The sequence below is a fragment of the Nycticebus coucang genome, chromosome 9 (assembly GCF_027406575.1).
Source record: "Nycticebus coucang isolate mNycCou1 chromosome 9, mNycCou1.pri, whole genome shotgun sequence".
Lineage (NCBI taxonomy): Eukaryota > Metazoa > Chordata > Mammalia > Primates > Lorisidae > Nycticebus > Nycticebus coucang.
In genome coordinates, this window is record NC_069788.1 from 14219190 (window position 1) to 14233942 (window position 14753).

Genomic DNA, 14753 nt, shown 5'->3' on the forward strand with positions numbered 1-14753 from the left:
TCTTGAGAGTTTGGGAGCATTCAAAGGCTTTATCTTCGATGTCAGAAATCCTTTCTTCTGCTTGCTCTATTCTGTTGCTGAGGGATTCTTCTGTATTTTTCATATCTTTGAGGGCTGCAAATTCTTGCTTCAGTGTGTCTAAGTTTTTGGTGGTTTGTCTTTAAAGTCGTTAAATGCTTGAGACAACTTTTGAATTTCTCCTTGAATTCCTAATTCCACTTTGTTAATCTTGTCTGCAATCCAAATTCTGAATTTGATTTCTGACATCTCAGCCAGTTGTTTATGAATGGGATCTTTAATTGCATCTGCCATATGTTTCTTTGTGGGGGTTGATCTATTCTGGTTTTTCATGTTACCAGAGTTTTTCCACTGATTCCACCCCATGGTTGTTTTATTCCCTCTGATTTTTTCCCCTGGGGCTTTGTCAAGGGCCTGTACAGTGTTGTGGCCTGAGAAACTGGGGCCCTGTCTGGTGTGGCGGGGCTAAGTGGTTCTGTCTTATTTTCAGCTGGTTTCTGTTCCACCCTAGTGAAACAGTTACTCTGGATTGAAGTCTCAGCTGTGGATAAATATCAGCAATTATGTCACTCCACCCCCCACTGGCAAACAATTGGAAAAGAAAAATCAAACCTCCTACCACCGTGCACCCAGGGCACCACCTGATTTGTCCTCAGGCGATTGGTTCAAAAAGTCCAAATCAATTGTGTCAGTCTGCGCCTATCTCGGGTGAGAGTTTAAGAGGTCTCTGGGAACTGGATCACAGGGGTCTGGTGACTACTCTGGTGTGGCTTGCTCCAGTGCTGCGTGGAGTCAGGAGGAGCCACCCAGCCAATAGATCAGTCTGGGAATGTTGATGCCTCCTTCCCCACCTTGCACCGCTGTCACACCCAGTCACTGATAGCCCTGCAGTTGGCTGACCCAGTTGCCTGTAGTGAATCGGTACTCCAGGAGTTTGCATCTGCCTGAATCACAAGGAAGTCTGCCAGGCCACTGCGCTCTGCCTCTCTCTAGCAGGAGGAGGTGAGGCCTGACAACCTCGGGCACTTGATGAAGGTTGGGGGGTTTTCACTCATGTCCAGTCTCGCCCCTGATTAATGTTACTGACAGAACAGAACAGAACAACTCTGCGGTTCCCCTGTGGAAGAGAAGCTGAATTGAGTTCCAAATCAGCTTGTCTTTGCTCTTGTATTGTCTATAGGCTGACGATCCCCTGAGGGCCAGGTGCGTCTTAGGTTTAGTAAAGGGGACCTCTGGGTCAGTTCCACCCTGAGAGTTTCCCCGGTTTGCAAGTTGGAGTAGCCTCAGGCAAATCCTATACTCAGAGTCTCTGGTTGCCCAGGGAGACAGGGGGTGTGGCTTCAGAATATTCAGTAGTAAGCCGTATTGCTAGCAAAAGAGGGCTGCTGTTTTATGGCTCAGGCAACCACTGTTCCGGTGTAGCTCCCTTCCTGCCAACCGTCCTCTCTCAGCTCCCATACCCCAGAGTCTGCATCAACCAGCTGCAGCCCAGCACTGTCTCCACCCCTCGAGCAATCACCCAGGAGTCTGGACCCCTGGGGGACAGGCCTCCAGACTTTGGAGTGAGAGCAGAGGGGAGTGCGGGGAGTGCTGGGAGCCTGGGGTTGCAGGCAGAGAACACACACAGCTTTACACAGTTTTATGCCTGGCTGTATTGTCACCAAATGATGGCTGTTGCCCTGTGCCTCAGGGAACTGCCACTCCAGTGCGGTCCCCTCTCCGCAGACCGGGACTGGCCTCCAGACCTCAGTGTGAGTAAAGGGGAGCGCTGGGAGCTCAGAATTCCAGGTAGAGACTATACACAGTTTATACAGTTTTATGCCTGGCAGGAGGACGCTGTGGCACCCTAGTAGGGGAGATAGGTCCAGTTTTTAGAGGGTCTCTCCCATGGAGTGTAGTGGGAGGACCTTTGAACTCTGCCTGATTGTTTGTGGGGCACTCTGAGCTGTTCTCATGGGGGAGGGGGACTCCTGTCCGCTTGGTGATGGATTTTGTACTTTTGTTTGAATCCTTGTGGTTGCAGCTCACCTCAGCGGGGTTGACATGCGTTCTTCAACCTTCTCTCTTAGTGCAGCTCAAATCCACCAGGTTACTTGCTGAATTTTTGTCCTTTAACTCTCCTACTGGACAGGAGCCTCTGTGGAAAGCTGGCTTCAGTCAGCCATCTTGTCTCCTCCCCTAATTATACTTTTGGTTAAGTCTTTTTTTCTACAACACAAATTGAGTCCCTTCTCTGTCCAAATTATGGTGGGAGATGTAAAGATGAGCAAGACCAGGTCTAAGAATGGTAACAACTAATGCCCAACAGTGCCACTGTGACCTCGTAAGAGGAAAGAGAGTTGGAGGTGGGCAAAAGGACGAGGCTTTAGGGAGGCTGAATATGTATCAGGTTTCCTGGCTGTTCATGAGTAAATTCACCTCATGGGGTCTGAATCGTCTCATCACCTCTTACAATTATGCCCATTGTATAAGTGAGGAAACTGAGGCTTAGTGAAATGAAGCGCCTTTCCCAAGGTGACCTAGCTGATCATGTCACAGTACACTTTTTGTCCTAACGCACGTGCCGTTTCCACCACTCTGTTGTTCTCAACCCTGGATGCATGTTAGAATTATCTGGTTAGAATTATCAGAAAGACTGCCCCCAAATCAGAGCCCCTATGGGAAATAAGCCCAAGTATTTTCTAAAAGCTCTTCAGGTAAATCCACTGTGCAGCCAGAACTAATGGGGTCTATCCCAGCGCAAGCAAAGGTCTGTGAGAGCAGCTTGAAGGAGCTTTACATTTTCACCATGGTGACCCATGAACTACGTTATAGATTCAAAAGTGAATGTACCAATTTGATTTAGATACTAAGTGGCCGTGTACAGGTAGAGTTGATTTCTCTCTTTATCAACAACTATGCTTTCCTTGTTAAGTTTACTTTATGGAAGAGTCTCTCCCTGTTAATTACAATTAAAAAGAATCCTTTCATATGTAGGTTTAGGTCCGGTACTGCATTAGCTTTCCTTGTAGACCCTTCCAGGCTATTTCTTAGGGTGAGGGGAGGGGACAGCGATATCACTGGCTTTCTCTAATTCCACTTAAGATTCTGAAGCAATTAGAAAAGATTTTGAGCAATACAAAAAAGGTCCTTAGAGTTTGAAATACACCTGTTTTACAGAATCAAATTTCTCATCAGTGAGGTCTTAAGATTTCCTAAGTAACATGTGTTTCCTAATGAACAGAGCAAAACAGAAGCCAGCTGTTTTGCTTCAAGAAATGAGTCATCATTTAAATACTTTCAAAGTGTCACATCTCTCTTCTTTGCTCAGCTGTCCTGTGTGACAAGCTTTGTGGCATTTTTTTTTTCTCCTTAGCCTGCATGTGTCCACCAGTAATTCCTTAAAATGTAAAGTGTTTGCTATGGTGGCGTACAGTGTTTGGAAGCTATTGGATTACAGGAAAGAATGCTAATAAAATATACGATACATAAATGACTTATCATTGCTATACAGTAAATTTTTGGATATCTTTCTCAGAATGTTAAGATTTTATTTATTTATTTTGCAGAAAATTTCATTGCCAATCATCAATGTATGGGAAGCTCTTTGTTTGAGAGTATCTTTTAGCTGTATTTTCTGATAACAGATGTAATGATATTTTGAATGGATCTGTTGTGCTGACTTATAAGACGCAGAAGTCATATTTTCTTGGATTCATGTCAAAATAGCCTGCTCTCAATCAAGAGACATTATACGGGGTATACGAATGAAGGTAGCATTCCCAGGGCACATTCTTTCAGAGTATTTTCAAAACTACTTATCTCTGTCTGTAGATTTAACATGCATTGTTTTTTTTTCCCCCTGACAATGACATTCACACCGACTCAAAGGTCATCACAATTTCAGAATCAAATGGAAGTTTGATTCCTCTTATTTTTTTGAGTTGGCAAGGGAATCTGTCATCTTCACAGCTAATACACGTATAATTAAACCTGTGAATGGGGACAATGAGAATGCAAAGGAAATTGATCAGGTGTTTTAATTTTAAAATTTTGGGAATAATTATTTGGTTGAACCACTACTGTACGTTATAAATGCCCACCAAAAAGGTGATGTGGGTTTGTGTTTTGAAATTTAAGAAGACCCCAAATAGTGAGCCTGAGGCATTTTGCCAAAGGGTTCTTCAGATTGTTTTTGTTGTCTTCACAATTCCTGAAACACGTTCTAATGATAAAGCAAATCAGCATCCGAACCTCATTTACCTTATTTGAGCTAGTTCCTCTGGTGTGTTCCTCCCTTCCTTGCAGCCAACTGCTGCTCAGCAGCCCTCATGGGTGGGGACAGGGAGCTGCCTCCGCAGTGGATTCCAACACTGCTGCCTGGTCAGGGGGCAGGTGGGTCTCCTGCAGCTGCACAGCCTCCTGGTGCAGGACCCAGCTGCCTGCTGCGGGGGACTGCCCCCCTGATGTGTGCATGTGTAAGTCAGCCTAAAACACTGCTGCCTTTTACTCACTTTGTCAAGCTGATTACCTTTTCTCCTTTCAGGCCACCAGCTCCGTGTTCACGGTTACCCTAGGTAAAAATAAAACAAATAAAAATGCACATAAAAAGGTCTGCTTATCATTAATGTATTCAGTCTTTAACAACGTAAGTAGTCAGGTGACAGAACTATACAGCAGCTTTTTGTGGAGACTGGGTCACCTCTGCATCTATCTTTGTCTCTGGCTTTTTGTTAAATATTGTGTTTGGATGTGGCAAGAAGGGAATATTTGTTACATATTCTATGAAATAGCTGCAACTTTGGAGGCCCCCTCTATCTGTGTGACTTCCCCAGGAGATCACTTCTGGAGAAACATCACACCTCTGGGGACACATCGTCCCTGCTCCACATCCCCACTGGGCAGCCTCAGTTGGCCCCTCAGTTCATCTGACCGTCCCTGGTCTCCGGCTCTTCTCACTCTCAAAACCCCTTTATTGTTCTCACACCACTATGTTGGACTCCGCTTTCCCTGAGCAAATGATTTTTCCTGTTAATAAATTGAAACAACATAAGTTCTCAGGGCGCTACTTCAAATTCCTGCCACTCCAGCTACAAACCCGTGTACGTGGGCTCCTGACTGTAGTCAATGAACTGTCAGTTCTCTGAATCCCATGTCCTTGGCCTTCTTAGGAGGTTTTCCTTATTAATGTTACCCATTGCCATTATGTGAAATTGGCCAATCTGGAAAAATCAAGCAAAATGTAGCTACAATTGGCCAATTTCTTTAATACCTCTCTTTCTCGCTCTGTCTGGCTACCTACCTACATATTCCATCTTCTTCAAACTTTACACAAACAACATGCAGTTGCCTGGGCACACTTTTCCCTTAAGCTGCTCTCTCTCTCTCCCCTCCAATTTCCCCTCCAATTTTCTCAAAAGGGCAGCTAATGCTTTCTGCGTCCACTGATCAAGACAGGCTTTAAGTTCCCCTCAGCCGGAATAAACTTCAGACAGCCTCTTTCCTGACTCCAGGCCCTGACCTCCCTTTTCTTGGGTCGTTTGCTTTAGAAAAACCTGTCTTTGTAAATTCTTCCTCTACCCCTTTGAGATGCAAATCTTTTTAAGAGCGTCCCTCTGGTTAGTTTTTTTAAGCAGAGATATCTTTCTCTAGGACCAGGGAGCCATCCCTTTACAAATGTAAATCAAGAAAGGAAAGGCCTCTATCTCCCAGCCTCTATGGGAGGGTAGGAGCCTAACTTCAGCTCTACCAAACAGTAAATGTCCCTCATGTCACCAAGATACAAGACAGTTTACGTTTCCTTTGAGTAAAGCCAGTTAGCAAACACAGACAGGTTGTGCTTTCCCTCTCACTTCAGTCCTTAACTCTCCTGCCCTTAGTTTCAGGGAAGCTGAGCTCAGAATGAGTCTGACCTCTCTCTTATCAGAATAGTCTTTGCAATAATATCTTCCTTGTTTGTTTAACGTAGTCAGGTGCAGTTTGTGCTTTAAGACCACATCTTCATCTTCCATGTGCTTCTCAGCTCATGGTGACTTGGCCCTGGCCCCAGCCACTCCACTGATGTGGCTCTCTGATATTATTAATGATAACTTTGTTGCTTAGTCTAATGGACTTTTCATTCATTGACCTCTTGGCCCTACCGCCATTCTTGGCCTTTATAATAGCCCCTCTCTTGGTTTCTTCCTTGCTCTCTGACCTCTCTTTTTCCTCCCTCATCTTACCGTTAAAGGCTGCCTTCCTGGGGAACGTGGTCCAGCTTTTCTTCTTTTGTGACTCAACACTTTCCCCCAGCAATCTTATCTACCCTTCTGGCTGGGGTAATATTTACATAAAGACAGGAGAATTTATATATCCAGCATACACCTCCCTTCTGAGGTTTAGATCCATATATTTTATTTTCTACTTGATCTATTCCTTTGTACATTCTAGAAGCAATTCCTATTCATTCAAAACTGAACTAAGAAAAAAACCCCAACAAATACACATTTGAGAGCAAAAGACATGAGAGTTCCATCATACCATTAACATTGTTTAGTTCAGAAGTGGGAGAATGATAATTTCTTCCTAATGTATCTCTTCAGTTTGTCTAGTTAAAACCAGCAGCAGGTCCATTTTACAATTGGCAAAAATCAATGGAAGAAAGAAAACCTGAAAATCTCCTTCCCCATTCAGAGAACTAGCTCTTCACCCTTCAGGCTGGGGGGCACTCTGAACACCACTCTCCTCCTCTGTCCTCCCTGGCTATCTGTCTTCCAGTCTGGCTGACTCAGTTCTCCCAAATCTCCTCTCTCTGTGCTGCTTGCCTTCAGCAGGCTACCATCACGTCTTGCCGGCTACCATCACGTCTTGCCAGGATTACCATAGGGGCCCCTAACTGGCCTTCTATTCATACAGTCCAGACTTGCTCCTTGGACACATATATTCTCTACATTGGGTCAGAGAGATAACCTTTAAAAGACATGCTGACCTCCATTCTTCAAAACCTTACCAAGACACCAAATTGCCCCACAGACCTGCCTCATTTCCCTCTCCATCATTGTCTTGGCCACCCTCCCCCTCCAAAGTCCCAGCTATAATTGTCTTCTCTCAACTCCTCGAATCAACCAAGATCCTTCCCATATAATCCCCCAGATCACCACTCTGTGTGCTCACATCTTGTCTGGCCAGCACTAGTTATTGCTACGGTCTCAACTATTCTAAAATGTTATCCATGGAAGCCTCCCCCATGTATGCCAGAAACGTTCCCTTCTCATTCCTTCTCACTGGACATTGCATGTTTCCATCTTAATACTAAGATTTTTATTTTTATGTTTGTTATAAAAACAGTTTGTATTTCTTACACAAAAATTTAAGCTCCGTAATGACCCGGATTTGAATTCTCCATGACTAGCATTCAGTAGATACTTGTTGAGTGAACAAGCCAACAATTCTAGACACATACCTTCCCCATTAACATTGCTTTTCTGATCAACAATATATGCGTTAATAGACACATACTATACTACAATGTATAGAAACATTTAAACAACAGAAATTTTCAGAACCACCATTCAGATCATTATGACCATAATTTGACATTTTGAATGTGCTCTCCATGTTATGAGTGCTGCTCCAATAAAAAATAAGTAGCTTATAAAAGATGTTATTATTGGTCTTGTGATAGTCTCTCATTTTTTTTTTTTTTTTTTTGTAGAGACAGAGTCTCACTGTACCATCCTTGGGTAGAGTGCCGTGGCGTCACACGACTCACAGCAACCTCTAACTCTTGGGCTTACGCGATTCTCCTGCCTCAGCCTCCCGAGCAGCTGGGACTACAGGCGCCCGCCACAACGCCCAGCTAAGTCTCTCATTTTTTTAATTAAATGTGTTCCATGATATCTAAATGGAGAATAAAAATTGTGTATACAAAAATCCTGAGTTATAAATGTTATAACAAACAGTATTTGAAAATGAAGTATGAAATTTAAGACATACACACACATACATAAGAAACGACTGGTTACAAAATGGTAGATTGGTTGGATGCAACCTGAACAGAAACACAAATTTTTGAGGTTTTCTGAAAACACTAGTCACGTGGGCATGGTGTCAACCAGTGTGTACAGAACGTCACATCTCTCTTTGGCCATGTCTACACTAGGACATTTTGGGGCAAGCTAGCACACGCTTTAGTCTCTGATCTGGCTTGCCCAGAAATGGTCTGTCTTGGGAGACTGTAGGCTCCTGGACTGCAGAGCAGAGAAACACCTAACTTCCCTCTGGTGAGAGCAAATTCCAGTGAGACCCACCTCCCCCTCAACAACTCATGCTGTTTTAGCTGTTTGTTCTATCAACACACATTGTTGTTCTAAAATCTTGATATTCTGGTGTTTTTCACATCCAGAAAAACAAGAGGGCCAGGAACTGCCTATCAGAGGGCCATATGTTTGCTTCACTCAGTAGCTAGTTCAGGAAAGCCATCTCCTCAAGGACCCTCAGTGGCCCTGGTGCTGTTTCCCACTCTTGGGTCAACAATCATTGAGGCAGATTTAAACTTGAAATTCTGTAGCATTTAGTCATGGACATGTGAGAATCTCCTCCTTACTTTCTTCAAGTAAATGGCACCAAAAAATGATCTGGCTGTACAGAAATAGTAAAAGACACCATTTTTGTGTTTCTGGAACCTTAGTTCTGTACCCAATGTCACTCTAATTTTAGCAGGTTAGTTTGTACCATGGTGCCATGTTAAGGATTCCTATAACCCTTCCAAATAAATATAGTAGTTGTACAGTTTGAGTGTGTTTATTAAAAACGCATACAGTGATGCTGTCCTGGTTGTGCTGGCGGGGTGCTAATCTGCTAACCCATCTCAAGAACTTTGAGATGTCAGCACTTACCCTTAGTTTTTCTGTGAGAAGTGGTGAATGAAACATCAGGTTTTCTATGGTCAGGCAAGCGAAAAGACTCAAGCTACTACTCCACTTGTCTGGGAAAAGGTATTCTCTGGGAAAATGGAATGTTCCTGGACATGTATGAACTGAACCATAAGGAGATGGAAATTCTTGTAGACCCCCCAAAATAAAATATCAGCAAACCTATGGTGCAATTAATAAAAGAAACCAAGCACATGAATTCCCTCCCAGGACATGGGTCATTAAGAATCCCCCAGTTCAGCCCTTGGGGAAAGTGCTTATAACATCCCGGGCATGACAGGACATAAAATTCCCCTCACGCATTGAATTGTGTATCCTCAAGGCTCTTTCATATACTGAAGTCCTAATCCCCAGCATTTGAGAATATGAACTCTTTTGGCAATAGAGCCCTGGCATGCGTAGTTAAGAGGAAGACTTAACTGCGGCAGGGTAGGTTCCTAATTGAATATGACTGTGTCCTTAGACCAGTGTTTTTCAGCCTTTTTATCTCATGGCACACTTGAACCTATAGTTAAACTTCTGAAACACAGAAGTTTAAATTATGTTTAAACTTCTGTAGAAGTGTGAGACCCAATGCATTTCTGCTGTCTCCACTCAGTCTGTGACACTTTCTTGTGGCAGCCCTAGCAAGTTAAATCAGTATGTGCCGAAGAAGGCTGTGCATACTTCAGAGTTAAGTCCAAAGGCTGGCTCAAAGTCCAACTTCTCAGCTACTTGCAAAACAGCCAAACCAAACCAACCAACTAACCAAACAAACAATTCACCAGCCTCAAGTATAGTAGGCCATGAAAGGGAGGGGCAGGACTTAGGCAAATTTTGGAGCTCTCTGTAATCAAACCAAGATCTAAACTCCACATGTCTTTGCCTAAGTTCACAATGTTGCCCAGAGCCAGTGGATCCTGGGGCATGTGGGCGAGAGAGGGGTTTCATTCACTGGGTTTAATTCACTGCTTGGAAAGATCTTGGATATTTGATTTTGGATAAAGGTTTTCTGTCCTTTCTGGTCTGCAGATATTAAAGTGAAGTTTTGATTTAATACATAAAAGGAAAAAATAGATTATTTTGCTAGCAAATTGGTTTTTGTGGATCAACAATTTGGAGAAATGAACACTAGTGCTGCTTGCTGGGAGGCACAGCATCAATCTCCGGCAGCTGAGACCAGTGTGCTGATATAAGATAATGCAACTGTGCATTTTCACTGTGGGTTTTAAAGAACAGTATCAAATGTAAAATTCACAAGTACTTGGCCTCCATAGATAACATTTTGTTGCTGTTGTTTTTTCCCCCTCATCTAGAGTGTAGTAAGGTACTGTGGATCTGACGACTTCAGAAGTTGACAGAGCCTATCAAATTTTTATTAAAACCCCCAGAGCTGGAAACAGTGAAGAGCCATTTGCTGGATCATAGGCAGATTTTCCTTAAGGGGAAGAACACGCTCAGCACTCTTGCTTCTTTGCAAAGAACTTGTAGAATGGGAGCCGCTGTTTTGCAAGTTCCCATTGTGATGGAGAGGGAAATGTATCTTTTATTTTTTGTGCCTGCAAGTGGGCTTGCAAAAATACACAGAAACACACATGCAGAGTTTCTAACCTCATCGCTTGGTCTACCTCTAGATTCCTCAATTTTTTATTTCTTCCTCATTTCCTTTTTAACTTGTGCTGTGAGGGGAGGTGGTTTCTTATGCCTGAGCCTCTCTCTCTGGGTGAAATAAAGAAAATTGTAGGGGCAAAGATCGATTCCTGCCTGGGAGCTCAAGGGCAAGTAAGGATTCCAGAGATGAGAGAATGGGCCCTTGTAGTCTAGCATGAGGAGGGAAAGGATGTGAGTATTCTGCCCCTCATCCATCCACGGGCAGCTGAATCGAGGCTGCGTGACCATTGGAGCTGCTGTGAGCTGAAGGGCTGAGGTCCAGGGCTCCAACACTGACATCACATAAATCCATGCCAGTTTAGAAGGGAAGATTATTTTAACCTTGGAGTGTCACTTTAGATGTCTCAATACATGGTCCATTATTTAACTCTGGGAAAGTTTCACCCAGGCCCCTCTTCTGTGTTTGTCTGCTACAGCTAGACCATCAGGCATGCAACAAATTGCAAAAGGAAAGAGCCTCGGCATCAAAAACAGATGGGGGTGGGTGGTGGGGACAGAGCCAAGTGAAAACATGCATCTCACTCAGCATAGCACATTCGGCCTTTTACTCTGCGAAGCTGAGGGTGAGGAGGAGGTGATTACAAGACAGAAACATCGGGCAGTGTGGGTACTGGGGAGGTGGCTCCCACCTCCTCCGTATCCTGGTGGGACCTCCGTGTAAGAGATCTATGCAATCTCAGAAGGAAGGAGAATAAAGTATTTGGAAAGTTATCTTCCATTTATTCCCAGAAGGGTATAAATCCTCTGATACACGATTTTAGTGCATCATTTGGGATAACAGCTGTAGCCTCTCTTTTCTATCCAGTCTTGCTTCAGCTCCAAAGTCACATTTAGAACCCACGTGGAGTAAACACCTGTGAGCTTCCAGTCTGTAATGGCAATGATGGAAGCTGGATCTCTTTCAGGTGAGTTAACAGCTGGGCTCCAAGTATTGGATTTCTATTAGCAAGACTCTCCAGTTGGCTGAGCTGGTTGGCCCCCATTATTTTTTTCTTTTTAAAAATATAACCTTAAAGTTTAACAACTTCCATTCTCAAGTTTAGACTCTAGAATATAAATGCTCCATACATCTTCATTGAAGGAAAAACTGACTCCTCAGCACGATAAACTATATATACAAATAGTGTTGGGAGACCTGTAAAGATGTGAGCTGTATAAGTTTTGCAAAGATAGCAAATACTTAAGAAGCTGCGTAGCAACTTGGTAAATTTTATATCAAGGGCAATAATAATATAGCATGTTATTTAAGTTTTTCTAGCTGACACTGTGACATCAAAGTCAGTTTGTTGTCATTATTTGAAGCATTTTTGATAAATCCTATTTTATATTTGGTAACAGTAGCTGTCATTTACAGCTGCCATTACATTGATTAAACTTAGATATAGTTCAGCTTACTTTTTTTCACTTGTGTTAAGCCCTAATGTTTTGAAAAATCTGGTATATATCTATAAAGAAAGGTTATCACAAAGTCCCAAAGTGCAGATGTTGGCACAATTGTGGAGAGAGGGGAACACTTTTACACTGTTGGTGGGACTGCAAACTAATACAACCTCTTTGAAAAGAAGTATGGAGAGTTCCAAAGACCTCAAATTAGATCGCCTATTTGATCCCACAAGCCCACTATTAGGCTTCTACCCAGAAGAAAAAAAAATCATTTTATCATAAGACGTTTGCACTAGATTGTTTATCACAGCTCCACTTACAATTGACAAGACGTGGAAACAGCCTAAATGCCCATCAACTCAGGAATGGATTAACAAGTTGTGGTATACGCATACTATGGAAAACTATTCAGCCATAAAAAGATGGTGACTTCACATCTTTTGTAATATCCTGGATGGAGTTGAAACACATTCTTCTTAGTAAAGTGTCACATGAATGGAAAAGCAATAACCAATGTACTCAATATTAATATCAAGCCAGTGGACGATCTAATGCATGCCCACATAGGAGAAAAACTCATTCAATTTAAGTTGAGGGGAGTGGTAATGGGGGTCGGAGGATACTCTCACTGAATGGGCATGGTGTGGGGGTGTTGGACACACCATTTCAGTGTGGGACATAACCACAAGTGGGATTCTACCTAACAAAATCAAAGATTTTGACCTGGTTGTTTGTACCATCGCATTAACCTGAAATAAATTCACTTTTCAATTAAAAAAGAAAAACAAATTGCACCTGACAAGTGAGGTCTCCCCTGACCACTGTAAATAAAAGAGAATACCCCTTTGGAAAAAAAAAATCTATATATATATCTTACACATTCTTGCTAATATACTACTCCTTAGAAAATCTAATAAATGAGAGAATTTTAAGTATTACAGACTTTCCGCATTTGATTTTAAATTGATCAGCCACAAATTAGCTAGGTCCCTTCATGCTGCCCTTACTCTAATCATTAGAGTCTAATGTAAGACGAGCTGGGATTTTTCAGGTAATCAGCCATCATTTAACAAACTTTTTAATTTTTTTTTGAGCATTTGATGCCTTCACGGTCTGTGTTGGCACACAGTGTCTCTTGGGGATTTCTAACAACAGTAGTCACAGGAATTTATATAAAGGGAAAACAAGAACATAGAACAAAAAAATAACAGGAAGTTTCTCCAGCACTTTCTGTGGTGCAGAATATCAACAAGGAGCTGTTATGTATGTGAGACCCAAATCAGTGGACAGAAGGTCTCATGTGAAGTGAACAGCCCCCAGAGATTTGCTGCTGAATGATGATGACTCAATCAATGATATAGTCTTCAGGGGTGTCCAACCCATGGGCCACGGGTTGCATGCAAGTTGTTTGAGGACTGTTTTGCTTATCTGTGGTGCTGGACATCGCAAAAAGTCTGCATGGGCCTTTTCTTTGCTCATTGGCTTTCATGAGTGTTCGTGTATTTAATGTGTGGGCCAGGACAATTCTTACTCTTCCAATGTGTGGCAAAAAAGAAAAAAAGGTCGGACACCTCTAATTCCAGTCTTCCTTGATTATGTATTAACTCCCATTCTCACTCAGCTGTGCTTCCTTGTGGAACTGGGATCAAAACCATCTTGCTTTTGCCACCCAGATACTTCTAAGCCAGCGTTCCACCACCCCAACGGTGATGAAAAAACTTTGGCGAAGTTAAAAGAGCTTCTCACCAACATGGGGGACTCCCATTCTCAACCTTTGGTATGTAAACATTTGCTTGAAATTTTGGCACAGTACCTCTTGGTTTAGGAAATCTAATCTATTACCTGCTATGCTACCTATAGTTTCAACATAGCAAACAATTTCCTCCTGTCCTCAGAGAAGCTAATAGATGACAATACCAATGGTGAACCACAATTGTTTGCATTAGCAAACTTTGAACTAAATGTTAATTTTTATTTATGATGATAAAACTCTGTCATTAAAATAAGATACTAAGTAAAATTAAAAACAATATTTTTGGAAACATGGCATTCTGTTTGGAAAGATGTTTGAATATATATGATCATGTATTAAAGTCTAAGCAGTCAGACGTTAATGTTTATTTTTTCCCTAAAATACAATCATGCAAAATCTCTGTGGATTATATGTGAAAAAAAGAAGCCATACCTTGTTATAATATCCACCCAGAGACTGTTGTATTCTTTGCATTCCAGGAGGTCCCTGTACATAAAGTCAAAGACAGATGACTTTGTCATAAACATTTATCAAATGTAAACATTTATCAAAACAATGCATATTTAAATATGTCTAAGAACTCTTGAAATCATACAGTTACGAAAAAAGAATACACCATTTAGTCAAATATTTTAATAAAGAATTATGTTGACATTAGCTTATCATCAGGTTTCTCAAGGTATTTCTAGGTTAAATTCTGCATAAATCCAGGCGAGGTCCGAAGTGGGACCATGTAACATTTTTACCAGAAGGTCAACCACCAGCATATTCTTTATTAAATGGAATTATACCCATAAGACTCCTCCAGGAAGAGGTTGGTTGTAGCTTCAGTTTATTTTTGGCACTTCTCACAGGCCTTTTATCAATATATTATAGAAATGTGTCCTCCCACATGTTAATAACACAGATAATATGGGAGAAAATTCTTTTTCTATTGCTTTACTCTTTTGAATTAGTTGTATAAAAATGGGCTGCATATAAAACCTCAGACTTAAGATACTTAAATATTGATAGTTTTTAGTTGCCCTGGGGATATTTATGTAGCAAGATGCTGAGCT

At 42.1% G+C, this 14753-nt stretch overlaps 1 protein-coding gene across 3 annotated transcripts in view; it reads right to left on the reverse strand.

Moving 5' to 3' along the window:
• The window catches only part of COL19A1 (collagen type XIX alpha 1 chain), a 358807-nt gene that overhangs the window by 85990 nt on the left and 258064 nt on the right, over window positions 1-14753 (reverse strand). For all 3 annotated transcript variants that reach the window (XR_008382367.1, XM_053601516.1, XM_053601514.1), the window contains 2 exons: window positions 14128-14181; window positions 4529-4570 (listed from right to left, as the gene is read on the reverse strand). Coding sequence is in view for 2 of the 3 variants with exons in the window: in XM_053601516.1 (XP_053457491.1) it covers window positions 4529-4570; window positions 14128-14181 (96 nt within the window). In the remaining variant the exon portion in view is untranslated. The remainder of the gene's footprint in view (window positions 1-4528; window positions 4571-14127; window positions 14182-14753) is intronic.